Raw genomic sequence first — 22,197 nt, 5'->3', positions numbered from 1 at the left:
ATATACTTCTCCAAACTTCCCCAGCTGCCCCAGAAACACAGAACTGCTTGGAGGGCTGAGGGGTGTGCAGTGCTGGGCACCTGCAATGGGAGTCCTTGGCCCCTCCTGCAGTGGCCACGGGCACAGCAATGCAGGACCCTGTGCTGATGTACTCGTGGGCAGTGGCTCCAAGCAGCACAACGCTGCAGCTTGGGCCATAATCAGGGCTTGAGGGTTTTTGCACAAGGGTCTGGGCTTTGGGGGTTTTGATCTTATAGCTATAAGAGCACCTGGACCAGGGGCAGCCACGCTGCAGCTTGGAGAAAACAGCATCATGCTCTGGAAGGCAGAACTCTTCCTTTGAGGAAATAAGGCAGTTTCTGCATAGTGCTGCTAAGGATGGGACTGGGGATCAAGTGTGGCTGAATCCAAAGGATGGATCAAAGCAGGGCACAGATAGAGCCCTGCTGCAGGGAAACTCACAGGACTTGTAACCACACATTTCTTCCTCCAGGTGGAAGAGGCAAAGAGAGATCCCTGTCCAGCGGTAAATCCATTGTATACCATGGAGTCGTGCTGGTTTACACTGAGGACTCCCAGCACAGGGGGCTACTCCCCAGTCCCTCCCATCATGACCAGGTCTGCTGTGCAGGAGGATGGTGGCTTTCAAAGTTGTTCCTCTCCCAGAGTGGACAAAGGCTCCCTCTCCCTCCGCCAAGGGGGCCTCAAAGCACTGTGGGCCAGAAAACACGACAGCAGCTTCAAACCCACCGCTGGCTCCCCGCTGGAGGCACGGGTGCCTCAAGCAGCCGGCATCACCTCCAACTTCACTTTTTGATTAATGTTCTTCCAAACTTTCCCTGGCTCCCCGCGCTCCCACTTTCTGTCACCCTTCTCATTACAGATGTATCTTTGCATCGAGGAAAGCGGGAGGAAAAATTGTTCTTTCAGGGTGACAGCTGAGCGAGGGCTATATTATTAAAGGTACCAATCATAGGTGCCGAGCTATCATCGCACGATGAATGCACTTGTCAGGAGCCCGCGGCGGCCGGGGGAGAGAGGGAGGGAGAGAGGTGGTGGGACGGCGGCACTCGCTTCCTCACTCCTCTCCTCCCACCCCCCGCTCTCCCTCTCCTTTAATGTTGGCCACCTCTGCTCGCCTGAACTTGGACCTTCAGCGGCGACAATTTCTCTGGCCTCGACAGCATGATTAATTTCTCCTGCCCTCGGCGGGGCCTCCGAGTGCGGTGGAAGTCCAGCTGGCCTGCTGCTGATAAGATGTACCTTTTGATTTGTTTTGTCTTTGATTGCCTTTTCTGTCACCTACAATGGCTGGCCGCCTGGAGACCTCCACATCGCCTGACTGACGGATCTATTTATCTATAGGCTGCTCCCTGGCTTCTCCTCCCCCTCGCTCCCCTCCTCCCCCAAACCACCACCTTGTACCACTGAAGTCCCAGTCTAATAGAAGCCGTGAAGGCTCATCCACTATAAAATACATCTGCCATCCTCCTTCTCTCCAAGATAAAAGCCTGTCAGTGTTACTTTCCAATTCCAGGCAGCTTGATTAATGGTGAAAAGCCACTGCAAGATCGACTTCTGGTTTTTACAAGCGCTGTCAGCCAGCCCAGGGTTATGCGAAACACACTCGTAGAAAACAAAACAAAATGAGAAAAGGTTGGGTGGGGAGGGAGGAGAGGGATGGGAAGGAGGGGGCGAGGGTAACCAAATCATATTAGGCTCAAGACTAAATAAAATAGGAACCTGGAGCCATCAAATACCTGTCACTCGGGTGCAGAAATACACTCTGCAGCTCATTGTACCAAGGCAAATTATGGCAATAATAAATCATTGTTGAAGGAAGATTGTTGATAAATTTTTTTTTTGGATGGTGGCATTCAATAGGGGTGCTGGGACACCTGCCACTGGGCTTGGAGCGAGAGCCGGAGCAGGTTATTAGCCTGTCACTCAGCCCTCCTCCTCACACCCCACAGGGATCATGGGCAGTGGGGCTGGAATAAAAAGTCTGGAAAGAGAGATATTAAAAAAAAATTAATTAAATAGCTGAAATACTCCTACAGGAAAAATAAAAAAAGGGAGGGGGAGGGTGTCAAAAGAACTACAGCACTCTTTACAAGGCTCATTTTTGATAAAGAATATTTTACAATGGCCTAGTAGTCCTTCAGCTACTCCATTTGCCATTGAGAGGCAGCCCTCTCTGGAGTGAGATGTGACCCTGATCAAGCAAAATAGTGCAACAAACTCTGGAAAAATCTAGAAAAATATACAGCCCAAAAAAGAAAGTATGGAATATTTCTGAACCACCAAGGCTGTGCTTGAATGGCCATAGGCTCAATCCTATGACAAGTGACACCAAGTGTGGAGGTGTGAGTGGTGTGATGTTGGATCCCAACTGACCCACAGAACTGCTGGACCCTCACTGCTATGCAGGGCTATTGTCCATGTCCAGCAGGAATGAAGACTGTCCTCAGATAAATCACTCATCTGGATGAGCTCAGCAGGATGATGCTTCTTGAACAAATTAAGGAACCAGGTCCCCACCAGGGATACAGCACTGGGAGGATAAGGAGAGGGGTAGAAAGAACTGAAGGAAAGGGGCTGATAAGCAAGAAGCAGACACTGCAAGGGAGGATGGTAAACCAGAGAGGGACAAGGAAAAAAAGAATGGAAAATAAAATTCCCACACACAGGAGAAGAAAGTGTGAGGAAGAAGAAGGAAAATCAATCAGAGGGGAGGTATAAACCCCATGTATAGAGGATGCAATCCCAAAGAAAGCAAGAGTAGAAGCAAAGAGAGATGGGGTGTTTGAAAGAAGGTTGTGCATTACAAGAGAAGGGAAAGAGACAGAGGAAGAGTAGAAAGATGAAATGGAGAAGGCAAGAAAAAGACAGGACTCCCGTGAGGATGCAGCAGGCTCCCTGGCAACCCTGTTGCCCAGAAGATGATGCCAGGAAAAGAAAAGGGAGAATTAAAAAAAAAGTATTGAGTAGAGACGTGAATCCACCAAAACCCCAGGCACAGGTTGTACCTCAAGTTATGAATTAAACCATGTATTCAATCTGTATTAGAGAGACCTCCACAGCCACATCCTTTCCAAATCTGTGTGCATGGGGGACCTCAAGTCCTGCACCACCTTCTATCATACTGTTTGCTCAAAAAGCTTGGTTCCCCCCAAATATGTCATCAGCCAGAAGCCATCACAATTGACAACTCCCTCCCACCGAAGCTGGGACAACTTCCCTCCAACAACTCATCCGGATCAGATCTGCAGCATCCGGCCCATGGACTGCCAGGTCCCGGGAATTCGGGGTCCTGGCTATGGTAGGGCAGGCTCGTTCCCCCAGCCAGGGTGCAGAAACCCGGGAACAATGTGCCCATTGTCCGAGCGCTCCTTGATCTTCCCGATGCGCATATCGACAACGAGAGAGCTTGGCAAGAGCCGTCAGCGGGGCCGGCCCCGCGCAGATGAGAGGGACGGCAAACGAGAGGTGACAGAGGGGACCAGAGGAGCGGGCACAGCGGAGACGGGGGAAGGAGCCAGAAGGTCCATGAGCGGCAGCGGGCTGGGCCACCACCACCTGCGTTCGTCACAGGGAGGAAGCCACCACAGGCTCCCTTTGGAGCAGGAGCACAAGACAATTTTTGCATCTGGCTGAAGGTAATGACTTCCACACTTCAGCTCTTGTCATCAGCCAGTCTGTTAAGGGGATGCATTCAAAGCCTGCAGAGATCACAGGGAGACACGGGTTCCTGTTCCCACTCCTGTCCTGCTTGTACCCAGACACAGGGGCTGCACCCAGGCAGCAGCTCTTCCCAGTGCCCCAGCTGGGAGCTCTGCCTTGGCATTGTCACCAGCTCCAGCAACTCCTGCTGCCCGTGCTCTACAGGTACCACTCACACCCTGGTTTCTAAAGATTCCTAGACCCAGCATAGCTGGAGCTTCTGCACTACCATGTGCAAGGCTGAGTCCCTGGATCCAGCCAGATGACAGGATTGGGAAGGGGAGATGTCAGAAACAGGGAAGGCTCAACTTGAAAAAAATTCCCAAACTTAGGAAAACATGGTAATATCCTTTCCCACATGTTAATTTTTAAAGTGATAATGTTACTTCTGTATTCCATTACTTGGGGGGAAAAAAAAAGCTTTCTATAAAATAAATTAGTATTTCAATTTGAGTTAAAACAGTACGTAACTATAGTTCCCATTTATTGCTGGCTAACTTTACTGTCAGTCCCTAATACTGCACTCTGTTAACTACATTATAAAGAATCTATATTGAAATCTCACATCTTTTTTTTCCCCCAGCTAGTTCTTCAAAACAGAAGTTTCTGTGTATCTTCATTATTATGGCTGGATTTAAGTTCTACTTCAGAGCCACAAGATATAACCTTTTCTATACACACATCAGCAATATTGATGCTTTTTATTTTCAATATCTTATTCCCTCCTATTTTAGGGATAAAAGTATTTAATTTTTCTGTCAGTGCAAGAATCTTTGCATGGAATGCAATTTCATTTTGAACATGGGCTGTATTTTGACTATGACACAGTAAAAGAAATAATGAGTATTTCAGAAACATGGCTATTTTCCGTAATTGCACCAAACACCATTTTTCATCATTAGACAAGCAGACAAAGTTTAGCTAAAACAACTACAGGAGATATTTCACTTTTCCTATGAAAAACACCAGGGTTTTCTTCCAGGAATAAGATTTTTTGTACTCAATACTTGGCCTCATTTTTTGAAAAAAAAATTTACAAAATTCAGCACCTTTGTCTGTGATAATCTCTCTCTCATGCAGAGCTTGAGTGTCACAAGCATTCAAACCTGCCAGACTGTTCCCCACTAAACTAGACCATGGAAGCAAGATCACCATCAGCTTTGAACCTGACAGCAAGTCACACACTGCATGGTATTCACACCCTGATTCACATATGCAAGTGGTGAGAAAGGAGAAGGGATCTGCACATTCTATCACACCTTCTTTCCTCCCGGTGAATACAACTTGCTGTGCCAGCCTGACGTAGTGCAGTGGCTTAGCAGCATCACTACGACCACAAACTGGCTGTCTCGAGAGGCAGACAGAGATGGATAGCAAGGACTGCCTGATCAATGGACCTTTTGTCCAACCCTTTATCACAAACAATAGGAGCTGCAACAATCCAAAATATATTCAGGTAAATACGGGGAACTAGCAAGCCAAATGCTGCTGTAGAGGCCAAAGACAATTCCCCAGCACCAGAGACACATCTTTTCTGGGTCCCAGGTGGTGACTGCCAGGATCCTCAACCCTGCTTCAGCCTGTCCATTCTTTTATCCTCCCAAGTTCTCTCCAGATCTGAGAGCTGCATGCAGTTTTCCAGACCACTGACCGCAGGAGTGATGCGCTCAAACTCACTATTAATGTGAAGAACTATAGTAGCAGCTTTATTGAATGCCTCCAGTCCCTCTGGACATCTGTACTGTGCAACTTGGATACAGGTGATAGGCACCTAAGATTAGAGAGACTGATAACTATATATTCCTAAAGGGTCCTGTCCCTCTGGATAGATTTTTTCAGAGGATGAATTTGCTTTGTCCAATCCAGAAGGCAGGATCCTGCCAGGACTATCCACACATATCATCACTTGCCTTCAGAAACACCAGCCACCTTCCCTCACACAGAATCAGAGCAGGGCAACCCCATCCCACCCATGCTGGGACAGGAAGTAACCACGACAGCATCTAAAGACCCATGGAACACAGACATTGGAGAAGGTGAGAAAATTAAAAATTTACATTCAAGAGCTGCTAAACCTTTTAGACAGAAACACAGAAAAGCAGTTTTACATGGTCAAGTGCTCTTGTTGTCGTAATATGAAAACAAGTTGTGTGAAGCTCATCTCACACCCATTAAAAGGCTGTGTTGGACAAAGCTCACACGGGTACGTGAGGTTTGAGTAGCCTAAGGATCACTTCCACAGAGGGATTGAAGTTCTGACATGAGAAATACCTATTTTGTGCAAGAACCTCCCACCACAGATCTACCTGTGGAACACAAGAAAATAGGATGGTAGCTTTTACTCAGGTCTTCAAGCTGTGGGTTGAATTTTGAACTTTCATTTCACAAAAACGAAAACCCTTCTAGTTTATTTGCTCTACAGCTAAGGCTCTTCTCTTTCCACATGTGAGATACCCCTGTCACCATTCCAGTTTAAAGGATCATGTAAGCTTCCACTTATTCACTACAAAAAGGTGGATACCTGTGTTTAAAGTTAAATAAAAATTACTTCAATGTACCTCAATTGCAGAAAGTAGTGTCAGAACCCCCTGGCTTGTTACTGTATTCCATCATTAAATTAGATAAGCCTTATCCCAAATGTTGGCTTGCTTCCACCAGCCAGTACTGCTTAAGAAATGGGAGGCACTGAGATAAGAGGCAGCTCTTTTCTACCTACTTAAAGAAGTTAACATGTTCCCCCCATAAATCTCTTCTCCTTTCTAGAGATACTCAAAGCAAGGGGGGATAGGTTAAAAAAATGCTCTTCTAATAACTTAAAAATCAACAGTCCAAGCTTCATCCTCAAACATCCAAGATAAAAGTGCTTAGAAAAGGAATTATTTTAACAAACACACTTCCCTATCTTACAAGTTTCTACATCTGTGGAACACAAAGAAAACTTTGTATGGTGCAAAGGGAACACCAGGTCAGGCTGGGATACCAAGGTTAAACAAATCATTGATTTCTACAGCACAGAGGTGTTCTGGGTTTGTCTTGCAGGGGAGATCCAGCAGGCAGCTGCCCCTTTGCATTTTAATCACCATCCCCAAACACACAACACACTCACAGTTTGTTGTCAGCAGTCTTCAAAACCCTGGAGCTGGAGAGCATTCTCAGATGCTCTCAAATACAGGCCCATCATACACCACCACATCCCAGCTTCACAAGGGTACATCTCCTCACTGCCTTGGCTCCTGCATTGTTTTTTTCCCACAATTCTTTCACAGCTTCTCACCACACACCCACCAGTTACTCACTGCAGCTGAGCTCTGCAATCCCAAATCATTGTGTAAATGGCCTCATTTGTGGTCACAGGGAGCCCTTCCTCTACTTGCATTGGGTGTAATTCTGCACCCCTTGGGAATCCAGCAGCAGCAGCAGCAACATTCTGGGTTCTTGCATTGCCAAAAGATAAAGATATTTAAACAAAAATAAAATTCACACTTATATAGCGAAGTTAGTCAGGCAAAATATTCTGTTTGCTGTTCCCTGCTCGCTGCTGCATTTTTCTTTTATAAATCTTCACACCACAGGTACACAGAAGAGACACATCAGAGCTGTAAGAACATCAGAGGGCTTCAGACACACTGAAGATTAAAGTAGATAATACTCATCTGAGATTTCAGATAGCTAATATTCTCCCAGGCCCCAGCTCATACCAGTTTTGGAACCATCCACTTTAGCCTTAATATCTAAGAAGGGGAATCTGAGGTTTTGTATATATGTCATGTATCCTGATTTTCTCCAAAGCAATATAAAAATGTCTGAAACAGCTTCTTAAAAAAATTATATCTTTGCTGTTCTCTTGTTTTATTTGTTCCCTCTGTTTTAAGCTCTCAGGTATTCCTATTACTGGAAAATTGACTGGCCCAGTCTTCTTGTTCTCCAACAAGAAATATCTCAGAGCTGGCATCTCATCTCTGACCTTGACAGCCCCCTCTGTGATGACAAAGTGTATCATGTCTGTGCTCATTCAGTCTCCAACCCCTCTGATACAGCTGCCAAAGGAGGTGCCAGTTGTCAGGGTATTTCCTTTCTGCCAAGCACTGCCAGCTTGGCTGGCATCACGTTGGCAATAGCCAGAGGATTGCTACAACTTGGCCCACAGAAGAGTTTCAATTTTAGCAGATCCATCCAGTGGCATATTATAAACCAGCAGCTTAAAATCTAGCTGCCTAATTAGGTCCCCAGCTTAGAATATTGATTTTCCTTTTAAATGCTTCTTTTTTTTGTCTTTTTTCCAATCCCATGGACTGTCTCAGTCTAGGCTTAAGTGGCAGACTAAAAGGCTGTAACAGCAACTGCCCCTTGACACCTAGCATGCTTGAAAAACGTTAGAAAATATTACAAATGTTATGAACTCCCTAAAAGATTATTTTCAGCATTTCAGCTTAAAACAACCTCAATCCTGGCCCCAGCTCCAGGAAATACAAATAAATATTGGCGAACTCCGCTCCCAGCTTCTTACTTTGCACGACGCCCATCGGCGTAGCAGGGAAGGAAAAGAAAGAACACGCATTTGGAACAAATTTAACAAATTGCCTCGGAGCCGGTGCCTGGAATCGCAGTGTAACATTGCCACCCGGCGGGCAGACGCTGCCCGTGCCAGGCTCTGTCCTCCGGGGCGGTGTTCGGCAGCCGCAGCCCCCCGGACGAGCCCGCGTTGTTCGAACACCTGCGGGCCGGGGCCGGCGGAGCCGCTCGTCCCTGGCCGCGCTTCAAACCGCGACCTTTTCGGGCAGGCAGCCGGCGAAGGCTGGGGTTTCGTGGCAGAAAGCTGGCAGAGGAGCCGAGGGCCGGCCGAAATACCGAGCAAACCAGAGTGTCAGAGCTGTCACTGCTGTCCCTCCCTGCACGCTTTCGCCGACAGCGCCCTTCTCCAGTGGTGATAACACCCCGCAGCCAGCACGGACCCGGACAGACTCGCTGCGAGGATTCCAGCCTGCCGTCAGCACCAGCGACACATCGGGAGCACGTTCACTAGTCCAGGGAGCAGGTTAACTAGTCCAGGTTCATTGCAGACCTCACAGCATGTCCCACCACGTCTGTAAACAAGTAGCTCACAGAAACCTGTGAGAGACTCCTCAGAGCTGCGGTAAAACTGAAGGACACCTAAAGCTTGTTATTCCTTGCTGCAAGGGGGGACAATCAGGGAAAGCAGTCACCAAGCCACTCGGCTTCCTCCTTTACTGAAAGCTGGTTGAGAAATCTGCTTCACAAATCAGTGTGTTTACAGAAGAAGGACAGGGTTATCCCCTGGAGAAATCATGGGAGCACGGCCATATAATGCTTAGAGTAAAGCAACAACCTTTAAAGTTGCAGCCAAAAGTTATTTATTTCTTTATTTTTAAATATAAAAACAACAACAAACAAAATGCTTGAGAAATCAGGAAAAATCCATTTGTTTGCCATCTCAAAATTATATGGAGATGGGCCCCAGGAGTAAGTGAACTAGAATAAAACAGATGATTTTTAAGGCTTCCTGAATAATGGCAAAAGGGACAAAAATCAAACACTCAGCAGTTAAATGCTACAGGAAAAGCTTTCGCATGAAACCTGCAGTGCAGAAGAAAAGGCCATGCCAAGAATTTTGCACTTAAAATGCCATCAGCAGAAAGAGGATCTCAGGCTTTGCCCTGGTGTTGGTGTCTCCCCCAGCTCTTGCAGGTAACTCATCACATCCACGGTGACCCCAGTTAGTTCTGTGATCATGTGTGATGATGTAATATTCCTACAGCAACCACAGTTATTAATGCAAGTTTCCTGATGAAAAATAAAACAGCAAGGGAGAAATCAAGCTGCTGTTTAGAATGACAACCAAAATCTTGGCTGAACTTCTTGCATCCAGTACCACTATTTTAAGCAAATTTGCTTTAAAGTACTGGGATATTTCTATTCAGAAGGAAGTCAAAATTTTCCCTTACTCTAAGTTTAGGAACTCAGAGGGCATATTGGGAATATCAGCAGCTTTGCATTGTTTCAATTAACATCCTATTACTACTATCATGCTACAAAATGATTGGCACTGTATCTCCAATGGAAACAGTTTTTGTTAAACTGATACATCATGGCCCCACTCTCCCACTATTTACTTGTGCAGCACCTTATGAATTGCAACTCAGGAAAAAAACCCCAACAAACCAAGCATTAGCTCCAAAGATGTACTTTATTTCATTATAAAGCAGATTTTTTAGGCATTATTTCTTTTTGTGAACATCCACTGTATGACCAGAAGGTCCTGCTTTGAGGACATAGCTGCCTCATAGTAGACAAAGATTTTACCACTAGACAACAAAAATACAGATGCACAGAACAAGTGCTGCTTAGACACTGAAGAGAGAACAGTCTAAACTGCAACCAGTTCAAGTAGATGATATGACCAAAAATACAAGTACAGCTCCAGCCCAGCCAGAGCTTCATGCCCAAAAAGTGGAGTCTTTTATACCAAAACAAAGTTTGCATTGGGCTTCCTGGAAAAACAACAACAAAAATACCCAAAGCAGAACCACACCACGCTCCTTCCCTCTCCTTTTAAAGTCACTCTTTAACTGTCCCCATGTCACATCACAGTTGTGCTGTGGTGTACTAGTAGTTTATGAAAAACAGAAAAATGATAGAACGTAGTGTGAAGTAATAGTGAATGGCTGATAGTGAGAATTTCATGGATCCTTTATCCCAATACTTTTATTCCTTTTCCATTGGTGATCTTCACCCCAGGAGTTTTACTGCTGTTGATAGGTGTATCTCATTCCACATCTGCAGATTCCTCAGGCATTTGGTACCTGAGCTCAGGGCATTAACAAGGGCTTCTGGATGTCATCTGTGCTCCTTGGGTCCATAACAGTCCCACCACTCCCAGCAGGAACAGTGACTCATATACTGTCAGCCCAACATGCAAAAACGCACAGAAGGCATGTTGATGCAGTGTAGAGAAACACCCCAGCGTTACAACTCCTCATTTTGGTTTCCATGTTGTCAAATACTGATCGAGGAAAAGTGTATTTACAAGACTCGTACACAAATATTTGCATTTGGTCCTAGGCACCTGATTAGTACTGACAATCTAAATTTAAATGGAAAATTAAATATTATTCTGGTCCATTAAAGCCTTTCCTGTAACCTCCCGAATTTGAAGGTGTGATCTTCAAAAAAAGGAGGAGCCCCAATACCTTCTGAGAAAGTATTTTTCTATGTACCACTCAAATCCATGAGACTACAGGATGGAAAAGCCCTCTACATAAGCCCCTTAGTGGGGTTATCTGACAAGGGTCTCATATCTAGATCTATAGAAACAGACAAGTAACATACATTCTTTCCACGGTCCTTTGTGGTAATGAGACTCAAAATTCACTAGATATGAGTACTCAGATAACATCCCGATCACTACAAGACCAGAATTCATTATCAAGGAGAGAAACTGTGCTCTAGCAAAGAGCACAAGCAGATTTGCATCTAAGCAGCCATAACACCCATTTTTTTCAGCCAGCATCAGAACCAGCAGTACTGCCACGAATGGCAACGAAAACTAAGTAGAAGGCTTTACAAAGCTGCCAGTTTGACCAAGTTTCAAAGCAGCAACTCTTAGGCACAGGCTCTGGCAGAATCGAGATTGACCTGAGTTTTCTGCTTATGGAGGAGAGGTGGTGGGAAAGGACACATTCCTTTCTTATTCAGAAACTTGACAACAGTCTCAAGCCAACACTCAACATCTAACAAGGTCTAGTGTAGGAATTACAAGACATTTGGAATTAGAGATATCATTTAGTAAAAAGAAACAACTGCCTTCCAAATCTGCCATACTGAAAAAATATCCAAACACATTAAACACTGTTTGTGCTTACAACCATAATCATGGAAACTCGAGCATTAGATGGAGAGATTTTTCTCACCATTACTGCAAAGGAGCTGCAAAAACAAGTTAAATGGAAAAAATCCCTTCCAAACATTCATTTAACAAACATTTATTAAAACCTGCAAAGGCTTCTGGTTACTAAATTTGAAAGGGGCTCAAAAAAATCCCAAGAATTGTTGAACTAAATCCAAGTCAGAAAGCTGACTCTCCTAACACATAATTAAAAAACAATTTTCTTAAGAAAAAAATTTTTTGCACATTTTCCTCATCAATTTATAAAATGCAAACCGTATGCTAGAAAAGTTTGAACATAAGGGAATGTGCTTTGGAAACATTATTAAAATATGTGTTTCTATAGAACAACCTTATCAAGTTTATGATACTTCTTTTCACCTGACTGGCTACCCTTTTGAGAATGTCCCTCCCCTCTTTCCTGGGTCCATGAGAGGTTAGGTTTAGAAAAGAAGAGCTCCCATACTGCCAACTTCACTCTGTTCCTTTACAAAAATTTCAAAGTACTGATAAATGATAGTGACAGCCAGCAAAATTCCAGTTCCAGACCCGATTGCCCCAAGGAAGTCTGCCAGCACAGAGAGGGCACCGATACAGAGCCCACCAAATGCAGCAGCTGTGGGGATGTACCTGCAAAACACGAAACAAGAACAGAAAAGGGGCCATTAGAGTTTGTTCAGGATAGTAACAAATACAGGGGGTTAGTCACACATGGGATCTATGGAAAGTAACTATATCAGAGGCAGGATTTTTCTAGAAAAGCAATCCCACTGAGAACAGAAAGACCACTACAGAGATAATCTAACCAGGTGGTTAAGAAAACAAGAGTGCAACTACATGAATGGAAAAAAAAGTCAAGGGCAGAATACTCTCTTCTCTTACGGGTCTACAATCCAAGGTAAGGAACATGCAACAATGCCAGTACACTGGGTGAGGAAATGAAAAGCTCAACCTGACTGGAGGGGAAAAGAATGCTATGCTAAGGGAGAAGGTATTAATTACAGGCTACCATGTAACTAAGCAGAGCGATTAAGCTTGTGGCTACCCTGAAAAAATTATATAAATGAAAAAAAATTAACAACAGGAAAATACAAGCTCCGGAACTTAAGGCTAATTGTAAGGTAAGAATAAGCTGTAGTGCGCAAGTCTTCCATTAATGAGACAATATTCTATGCCTCACGCATGTAACATTGAAGCTGAAAGAATATCTGTGTTCTAGGATCTAGAAAATGGAAGTCAAAGCAAAATTTGCCACGTGTTTGCCCATAACATTTGCATAAACAGCCAGTGAAATGTGCAGCTCACCTGTTGAGTTCATGTACCATTGAAGTTTCTCTGTGGCCTCGCATTACCATTTGTTGTTCTTTCAATTGCTTGGCAACCTGTATTGAATCAAGGAATGGAGCAAGTAAGTTTAGTGCCATTTGTCAGGGTCAGGGAATGCAGTGCTATGAGGAAACAGAACCAAGACATTGCAGTAAATGGTGGTGGGCTTGGGCTTTTTTTGTACTGTTTTGGGGTTTGGATTATTTTCTACATTATTCATCTGAGCTTAAAATATCCACTATCTTAACTTCAGACTGATTGTAGTCACAGGTACTTTTCTACCTGTTAATTACACAAAGCTTTTTTCATAATTCCAGTGCTACTGAGAAGAGGAAAATTTGGACATTGGTAGGCTCTCATACATATAATTCAATTCCTGTTTTGCCACTTACTCTTCTCCTGAATAGGGTCTAGTAGATGTTAGTGAAACCATCTATGAAGTGTCCACTCAGTTTCAGTTTCCACATTCAGTGGAGCTATTTGTGGGGCCATACTAGAAACCAGACTTTAGAAACCTTTCTTGAAACATTATTCTGAAATTGGATTTCTGCAATTATACAGGGTTACAGTGGAACCCTGCAAACATTTTACTGACAACTGCAGGTAACAAACTCTAGCAGAGAATTTCTGAAGGTGCTCGTCACTGATTCCATGTACTGAAAAAACACACTTTCAGATGGATAAGCTGCCAGTTTTCCACTATATAGTGAACAGTTACATAATGATTTATCAACTTTTATTTCTGACCTTGTTTACATGAACTTAAAATAATTTTACTTAGTATCAGGGAAGTATATTAAAGTGTTAAAAAACGTACATTGGCTTATTCTGAAATAAAAACCTGACTATACATGGCAGCAAGTGCATCCCTGCATGCCTTGACAAGCAGCAAGATGCAAGTCCAAAACAAGAGTGCTCATGCTGTTACAGTAACTGTGCAACTATTACATATTTGTTAAAGAATGGATTAAACCATTCCATATGGCTGCCAAACTTGATTTCCTACACAAAACCACACAATACAAACACACCATGATGACAGCTATTTTCCGTCTTGTTTTCCAATTCTAATTTCAGAATTATATAGTTCCTGAATACTAAATATCCTGTAGCAAATGGAAATTGTGAGAAGCTAGGATCAGGCACATTAATGCACTGCACTATATTCTCCATTATCAGCACTCTCAAGATAAAAAATAAAAACCTGTAGTTAATCTTCCCACAAAAGAAGCTCAGAACTCTCTATCCCATTGGCTATTTGAGCTTTACCTGCAAGTTCTTAAGTGGCAACTGCCTTCTGCATGGTGCACCTGAAGGAGTTCTACCTCTCCTGTTACCTTGCCTGCTCTCACACTGATCAGATGTTTTTAAGTTCTAAATTCCCTAATGCCAGTGAAAGCAACTATTTGAGTTTTGATGTTGTTTTTGAAAAAGCAGTAAAGAAACCATCCTCCTCACTTACAAGAAAGACACAGTCCCTGTTTACACAAATGATAAATATTACCAACAATATTATCAGCAGAACAGCTATTTCAGCAGAAAGTCTTATTCTTGCAACACTCCACCTGTTTTCATCAGGTAAGCTGACATAATTTGCCATTTTAAACTTACATCTTTGGCAGAGGAGCCAGAGACTTCAATCCATGTCTTAGAGAAGAAAGCACAGGACCCCAACATAAATACAATATAAACAACTGCATGTACAGGGTCTTCCAACACTGAAGAAAAGGACTCTGGAGGTGACAGATAGTAACAGAGTCCACCAACTGGATAAGCACGAGCAGGGCCTCCAGACGATGTGTCCTGGAAGAAGGAAGAAAGCAGTCACCAACCTTCTCACTATTTCTTAGACATTAAGCTAAGCCTGGGGTTGTATCACCTTTGTGTCACTGTCTATCATTAGTACTGCAGCAGCACACAAAGACTCAACTTCACTAACACAAGTAGTTTGTCTAAGCAGAAACGCAATAATGAACAGAAAAAATACTTCTGACAGCAAAGAACAGCCCAAGGAAAAAGGTAAATGAAAATCTAACTTCTACATTCATCACAGCAGGTCTCATACACTACCATTAATTTAAACAAATTAGTAATTTAGGAGTTTAGTGTGCATGACCACCTGCAGAAGTGTGTCCTAATATTCAGAGACCATCTTTTCAACCACACATTTTAATGGTGCTTTTTAAAGCTCTATGCAAGATTAGAAGGGATACTCACAGACCAAGTGCCCAGCAGGCTGACCAGTAAGTTGCCACTGAAGCGAGCAGAGAGCATCTGGGAGATGACATACAAGTTTGACACCAGGGCAGACTGAAGAATAATGGGAATGTTGGAAGTGTAGAACAACTTGATAGGGTAGGTGTTGTACTGGCCACGGTAGCGAGCAGATTTGATAGGAAGATCCACTCTGAAGCCCTGAAAAGTTTTCAAAAGAAAATCCCCTATTACATCTGGGCATGAACCCATATCAAAGGCCATAAACTGCAAGTGCAAGGCCTTGACAGCAACAGAAAAAAGCTGCAATCATTTTGTGCAAGTAGACATACTCCTTCCAGAGGGCTTCCAGGGGAACTCTTCTGCAAAGGGCCTGCAATCCTGCAGGATTGTCTAAACACACACACATAAGAAGGGATGAAAGATGGAACTTTAGATTTCTTCTGATGTCTACGAGAAGACTGAACAAAAGCATCCAGGAAAAGAAACATTAAAACTTCCAATATTCTTCAACAGATATATTTGCTGCAACAAACAGTAAGAGACACACAGGCCTAGAGACTTCAAAGTATTCTCCAGTAAAAAGCAATAGCAGCTGGGTTAGACAATATCACATGTGCATTTTCATCTGGGTTTTTCTTTGTTTTCTGGTTTCTTTTTTCAGAGACCAAAGTAGGTCTCAAGTCTTTTGTGTGGCTACAGCAAGTGTGGGAACTGATTAAGAAAAGGCAGAGCATAATGAACAACCAGATGTTGCAGGTAAAAAAATTAGTCTTGTGAAAATATAGAGGTGAAATGCAGAAGGAAGTGGACCTACTTCCATACAGTTTTACAACCCTTGTCACTCCAACTGACCTGGAAATAAATGACAATTGCAAAGACGAAGATGGTGGCGATCAGATTCATGAGGTTGGGGAGATTCTGACGGTAAAAGGCCTCACGAAGAGCTCTGACTTTGTCTGTACGAGTAGCCAGAAGATGAAACAGAGCAATGATGGCTCCCTCAAATTCCATGCCTTGGAAAAGAAAAGGAAAAACAAATTAGAGGTGAGCTGTGATTATCTCCAAATTTCAGTGCTTTGTTGCATTAGGGATACTTTGGTACTACAGGATTCAGAATGGGATTGCTCCAATTCAAGTTCAGTAAATATCTTGTGTGATACTATAAATTGAGAAGGAAATGTCTTCGTGTTTGGACTTCGCACAGCAGCACTTGCTGCCTTAGGAAGATTCACTACATGTCAACTACACAGCTCAGATGCCAGTAACAGCATTTGCCATTCTGCTAACATAGTGGGAGAAAAAAAAAAGATATTGCCTTTTTGTACAAAATTTTTGTAAAGAACACGGTCTACACTGCATTACCTCGCCCTGTGTTCACAGTGGTGGGGCTGAATGCTTTCCACACAATAGTCTCACAGATATTGGTAGCAATGAAGAGAGAGATGCCAGAACCAAGACCATATCCTTTCTGGAGGAGCTCATCCAAGAGCAGAACTATCAATCCAGCAACAAAAAGCTGCAGCAGAAAAAGGAACACAGCATTAGTTTCATGCCTTTCTCATTTTGTTAAAAAAATGACGCATCTTAAAAGATAAGAAAAGACCATATGAAGAAGAAGATACACTTGGTTCCTTTTTTTTCCTCTGCATGTGGGGCAAGCTGTCCATAAGGTTGATTTTTCGGTCCTTTCAGGGGAAGAGTAAGTAGAGAAGACCAGAAATTACCTGGATTGTGATAAGCAGGCAGATACCAGCACCCATCTCCGATGGGTCTCCGTACATTCCAGTCATTACATAGACAATAGACTGTCCAATGGTAATGATCATTCCAAACACTGCAGAATAAAAACAAAAAAGTATGTATTTGTTCTGGAGTTTATGACACAGGGCAATCAGAGTCCCACTAGAGGAAGAGGGAGTAAGTGTCTCGTGTGATACTTAGTTGCCAGCCAGAGTTAAACCGCAACAGTTGGGAAGGGACGCAGAAGTCACAAGATATTTAAAATCAAGGACAAGTTAAGTTTGTGATCTGAAATCTGGCACTGAAAATAGAAATACACAAAAAAACTTCAGAAACAAATATACTTAGAAGCAGTGGGTTTGGTTACCAAAGACTGCTTTAGATACTGAAAACTCTGAGTGTGTTAAGACACTACCTTAGCAATTTATGATTCTATTTTCCAGTAAATAGATCAGTTAGAAGTGTGGTACAGCATTAAATAGGTAAAGAACACCCATTTTTTTTCTAAAAGTCATTATCAACTGAGCACAGAGACCCCTTATTGCTGAGAAAGAACCATGCTTGAAACTGCAAAGTATAAACAGCTACAACAAACATCTTAATCACCATGAACTTTTTTTAGGTTAATGCTGACCATCACAGTTCAAAAGTTGAGTCCCCACAGTCTATATATTGCTTTGCTTATCCAGGGAGATTATGGCAGCAAAGCCAATTGCACAGATACTTTTCCTTTTCACACCTTTCTGAAGCTTAACAGCCAACAAGCCAGAGAGCAGTCAGTAAAAGATTGATGAAGTACAGACATCTGTAGCAGAACATGAACACAGCACAACAGAAAACCACATTTCTGACTCGACCATTCATCACACATTAAATTTACACTTTCTACTGCTGGGGACAGAAACTCTAAACCACAATATGAGCTGTTACTCACATTTCTGGGCTCCGTTGAAGAGAGCTCTGTCTTTTGGGGTGTCACCAACTTCAATTATCTTAGCACCTGCCAAGAGCTGCATGATGAGCCCAGAAGTGACAATGGGTGAAATGCCCAGTTCCATCAACGTGCCTGCCAGACACAGGAAGAACAATGAAAGAAAATACTGGGGTGTACCATACCCAGGCACTTTGGAAGTTCAAAGTTTTTTTTTCCCCATCCTTTACATCATGATGGAGAAGATCTAAAACTCCAAATTTCCATATATGTAAGAGGTATCAATGATAACATAAGCTTGTTAGAAGTCAGTCTTGTATGTAGTACCTGCTCAGTACCTCAAAAACTATGTCCACTGAAAAAGACTTTTGCTGTCAAGAACAGATTTAGTCTGCATAAAACAAGGCATGATACAGACTGACAAGACAGCCCAAATAATAAAGAGTGACAAAGTGAACTCAGGAAACTGCTGCCATTCTTAATTCATACCTGCATCAGAAAGCTTCCTCAAGAAACTGAAATCTATATAAATTACAATGCATTTCAGTCTTCTGTGAGACAGACTCAAAGATGTCGCCCAGGAAACTGCAGCACACACATAATATGATTTGAAACACAAATCACAAAGCTTGGAATATTTACAGAAGATTGCAACAGCAGCAATGCAGGTAATTAGGAACTGTCTCTTCCCTAACCATTTCCCTCAAAAAATGCTCAAGTTTTATGCATATAATAGTGCACACAGCCAACCATAAACTCATTTTGTAAGTTGTGCCTTTACCAATGCTGCACTGGTTTATGATTTTACAGAATATAAGAAATCACTTTTCCCTCTCTACTTCAGTTTTTATCTTCATTAAAATAGAGTGCAATGTAAGAACAAGTCCAAAACCATTTTCATTCAAGTTAAAAAAAAATGCCCTCCTGAAAGACTGACCATACCTCTATTTGATGCCAAAATCACTCTCATCCAGTAGAAAGGATCTGCTGAGTCTGATGACATGATGCCAAACAAGGGGATCTGCATTTCCAAACAGAGATTAAATCAGAGACTTCATAGCATGCTTTAAACATTTCAGCTCTTCCTTAAAAACAGGAGAAGGAAACATACCTGGCAGCATACTAGGAAGATGAAGAGTGTGATAGCTGTCCATAGTACCTTTTCCTTAAACTGAATCTAAAGGGAAAAAACCACAAAACCAAAATCCAACAGCAGATGATAAAGCTGTCAAGATAACAATACCTAGTCAATCAAGGAAACTTTCAGAGTAGCACATTTGATTTTCTTGTAAAGGGACAAAGTACAGGACATCCTAAAGAAAATAACTTACAGTTCATCCCTTTTATCCCACATAAGACCAAGGAAAATTACAAAGCTTTATTGAAAATTTAATCCAAATAAACAAGCTTATGCCAATGGAAGGTAATTCTAGTCCTTCCACAGAAACAAGTCTTACATTTTTATTAGAAAGAGCTTATGATGAAAAAGAAACAATAATACAGAGCAGCTTATCTTAGCAAATAATCTTAGATTAGAACTTATGAAGAAAAGATTTTCAAATATTGCTGTTTTAACCTACTCTAGTTTACACTCTGTACTGCTTCCGACATCTCACCACACACTGTTGTGGCATAACCAAATCTGCACAACTGCATTTACCAGCAAATATATTCTTGTACAGCCCTGTCCACAACACGGGGTGCACCAGATAAGCACTTCACTAAAAACAATTGTGCCAAAAACTGCCATTCTCCCAGCAGGGAGAAGAAACCCCAAATCCCACAAATGCAACCTGTAAACATTTTAAATTACACAAATACAAACCTATGAAGAAAATTTTATTAACTTACCTTCCGTTCTGGCTTTTGGATTTCAGGTAAGATAACGCAGAAGGGCTTGATCACTTCAAGAAATTTTACTGTATGGAAATGAGTTAACAGACAAAGTGAACACAGAGATACAAGGAATACTGGGAAAAGCTCAAGCAAAATTCAACTTGGAGATGTACATTACATATTAAAAAGCCCAGTTCTGGGGATTTTTTGTTGACTGGTTGGTTTGTGGTTTGAGGTTTTTCGTATAATTAAATTCTTATCTGTTCTAGATAGGCAGAGATTCAGCTAGTACATTTTAAGTACAGTATGAACTGGAAGAAGAACTACAAAAAAAAGTCAAGAGTTTTCCTATTTCACTGTATAGGTTGACAGCACCAAAAACCCCTGGTCATTGCTTTGTATGAGTTTATCAATACCCTTGAAACTTTTACTTCATAGTAGCTTCTCCCTGAGTCTGATATTTGAAAAAAAAGTACCTTGGATGGTGTATATATATATTACTTGTGGGCCACACAGCTTAAAAATTCCTACACACTGTTCACAAGCATCAATTCAAGTTACTTTACAGAACGTCTCGTGCCACGACTCCCTCCCAGCCAAAAGGACACATCCTTAGATCAGAAAAGTCTGTCTTAGAATAAGCCTATAAATGAAGAGAGTATTTGCAAAGTCACAAGTTCTCCCATGAGCAGAGAGATCTGATTTTAAACAGAGTTAATGGTAGCCTGGTTAAGACACATCTAAGACTGCACTCATATTTTGGACTGATTCGAACTAAAAAGAACACGACAGCACAGAAGAACCGAAACTACTGGTGGCTTCCACTTCTTCATAGCAGGCTGCAACTTCGGTGGCAACTTGGTAACAGTTTAAGACCAGCCCACAAAAGATATACACTTATTTTCAAGCGATTATGCCTGAAAGGTTACACTGGATCGTGGTTTTCAACTTAAAGCAAATCAAGATTCTCTCCTACATCTACAACAATATTCCAGTCGGCTACGACGCTTTTCAAGCAGCTTTTCCTCGAGGTGAGGGAATCTGCAGACTCCCACTGACTCGGATCACTCCGGGCTGCAGACACAGTTTATCGTTTATTCTGGCAATGCCCCTGGCAGCGCTGTGCCCCCTGCCCGAGGTGACACCCCCGCCCCGGCACCGCACCCGGCACCTCAGCCTGGCACGGCACACAATGCGAGCTCCTTCCCCGGGATCAGCTGCCATCCCCAGGAGGGGAGACGCAACAACCCAGTGGGAGCCGCCAAACCAGAGGGGTCCCGCCGCCCCTCAGAGCGTGTGGGGGGGGGGGCGCGGGGGAACGGGCCAGCGCGGTGCCCGTGAGGGGGGCGCGCCGCGGGTGAGCTCCCTGTGCGAGGGGAGCCACCCTTGTCCCGCACGCCCCTTGTCGCCCCCGTCCAGCCCCCGGAGCCCCCCGTGCCTCCGGTACTCACTGCCCATGGCGGCCCCGGCGAGCAGCGAGCGGCGGCCGCGGAGGGACACGTCAGGCTCCGAGCGCGCCCGCCCCCTTCCGCTTCCTGCCACGCGCCGCGTCCGCCGCCGCCGCGCACGCGCGCCCGCGGCACCGCCCACCCCTGTCGCTGTGCGCCTACAACTCCCATCATGCACTGCGGCACAGCGAATGGCACCATCGCGGGGTGGGCTCTAGGTTGTCGCGCGGCTTGCTGGGAGTTGTAGTCCTGCCCCCAGCCGACCGCCGTCATGGCACAGTGAGAGACCGTGGCTCCTGAGCGTCCTTAGGGGCGTGGGTTGTGTGGAGGGACGCGTGGTTTGGTTACCAGAATTCGTACGGCTGCTTTAAGAGATTTCAACTGATATATGGATAAACAAGTGAATACATAAATAAACAACATTTGTTTTCTGGTTTTGTATTTTCGTAGCAGAACATTTCAGGTCTTTCTCTCCCGTAAGAACCTCCTTGCGCGCCCCACCCTCTCCCCCAACACCGGTGACCTCCTGGTGTCACATGTCAGATGGTAGAAAGGGTGATGTGCCTTTACCTAAATGGCTCATCTGCTTTTAGCAGTTTTAGAAGTCAGGTATGTAGATATTTGTCTGGACTCTCTGTGGTCAATGGAGGTACAAGTGGACACCTCTGGAGAAATACTCTACCTATCTTACATGTCTGTTTTCAGATTAGATGAACCATCCTCCAGAGATGTTCATCTCTACTGATTATAGAGGTAGCTAAGGTGACAACTTCAGACTAGATACCTATATTTAGGCATCTGATGATGGACACCTGGTGTCACACGGTGTCACATGGTCCCTGCGCGCCTGAGGCTGCATTTAATGCACCCAGATCCCACTGGTCTTCAATAAAATATGAAACACTGGTGCAAATGTGAAGCACTGGACTCTGTGTCAATGAAGTCACGGTACATCAAGATGTCACTGTGTCATCTGGCAGCACCAACAGGGGAAACACGCTCGCAATGGCTGATTGTTTGAGGTGGTTCTTTCTGAGTGTCACACCACGTCCTGTGTGCTTTCCAGGCCTTTA

At 43.6% G+C, this 22,197-nt stretch overlaps 1 protein-coding gene across 1 annotated transcript; it reads right to left on the bottom strand.

Annotated features, from left to right (window-relative positions):
• Nucleotides 1–9,909: 9,909 nt before the first annotated feature.
• SEC61A1 (SEC61 translocon subunit alpha 1) lies at nt 9,910–21,212 on the bottom strand. The gene is made up of 12 exons (XM_032699254.1): nt 21,128–21,212; nt 19,692–19,759; nt 18,952–19,017; nt 18,783–18,861; nt 17,844–17,975; nt 16,894–17,003; nt 16,532–16,685; nt 16,022–16,182; nt 15,170–15,367; nt 14,564–14,755; nt 12,932–13,008; nt 9,910–12,256 (listed from the first exon to the last, which is right to left on the bottom strand). Exons 1-12 carry the CDS (start codon nt 21,132–21,134, stop codon nt 12,070–12,072), a joined length of 1,431 nt encoding a protein of 476 aa, XP_032555145.1. The 5' UTR covers nt 21,135–21,212; the 3' UTR covers nt 9,910–12,069.
• Between the last annotated feature and the right edge of the window lie 985 nt (nt 21,213–22,197).

This window comes from Chiroxiphia lanceolata, chromosome 11 (assembly GCF_009829145.1).
Source record: "Chiroxiphia lanceolata isolate bChiLan1 chromosome 11, bChiLan1.pri, whole genome shotgun sequence".
NCBI lineage: Eukaryota > Metazoa > Chordata > Aves > Passeriformes > Pipridae > Chiroxiphia > Chiroxiphia lanceolata.
This window is presented reverse-complemented; position numbering and strand designations above follow the sequence as displayed.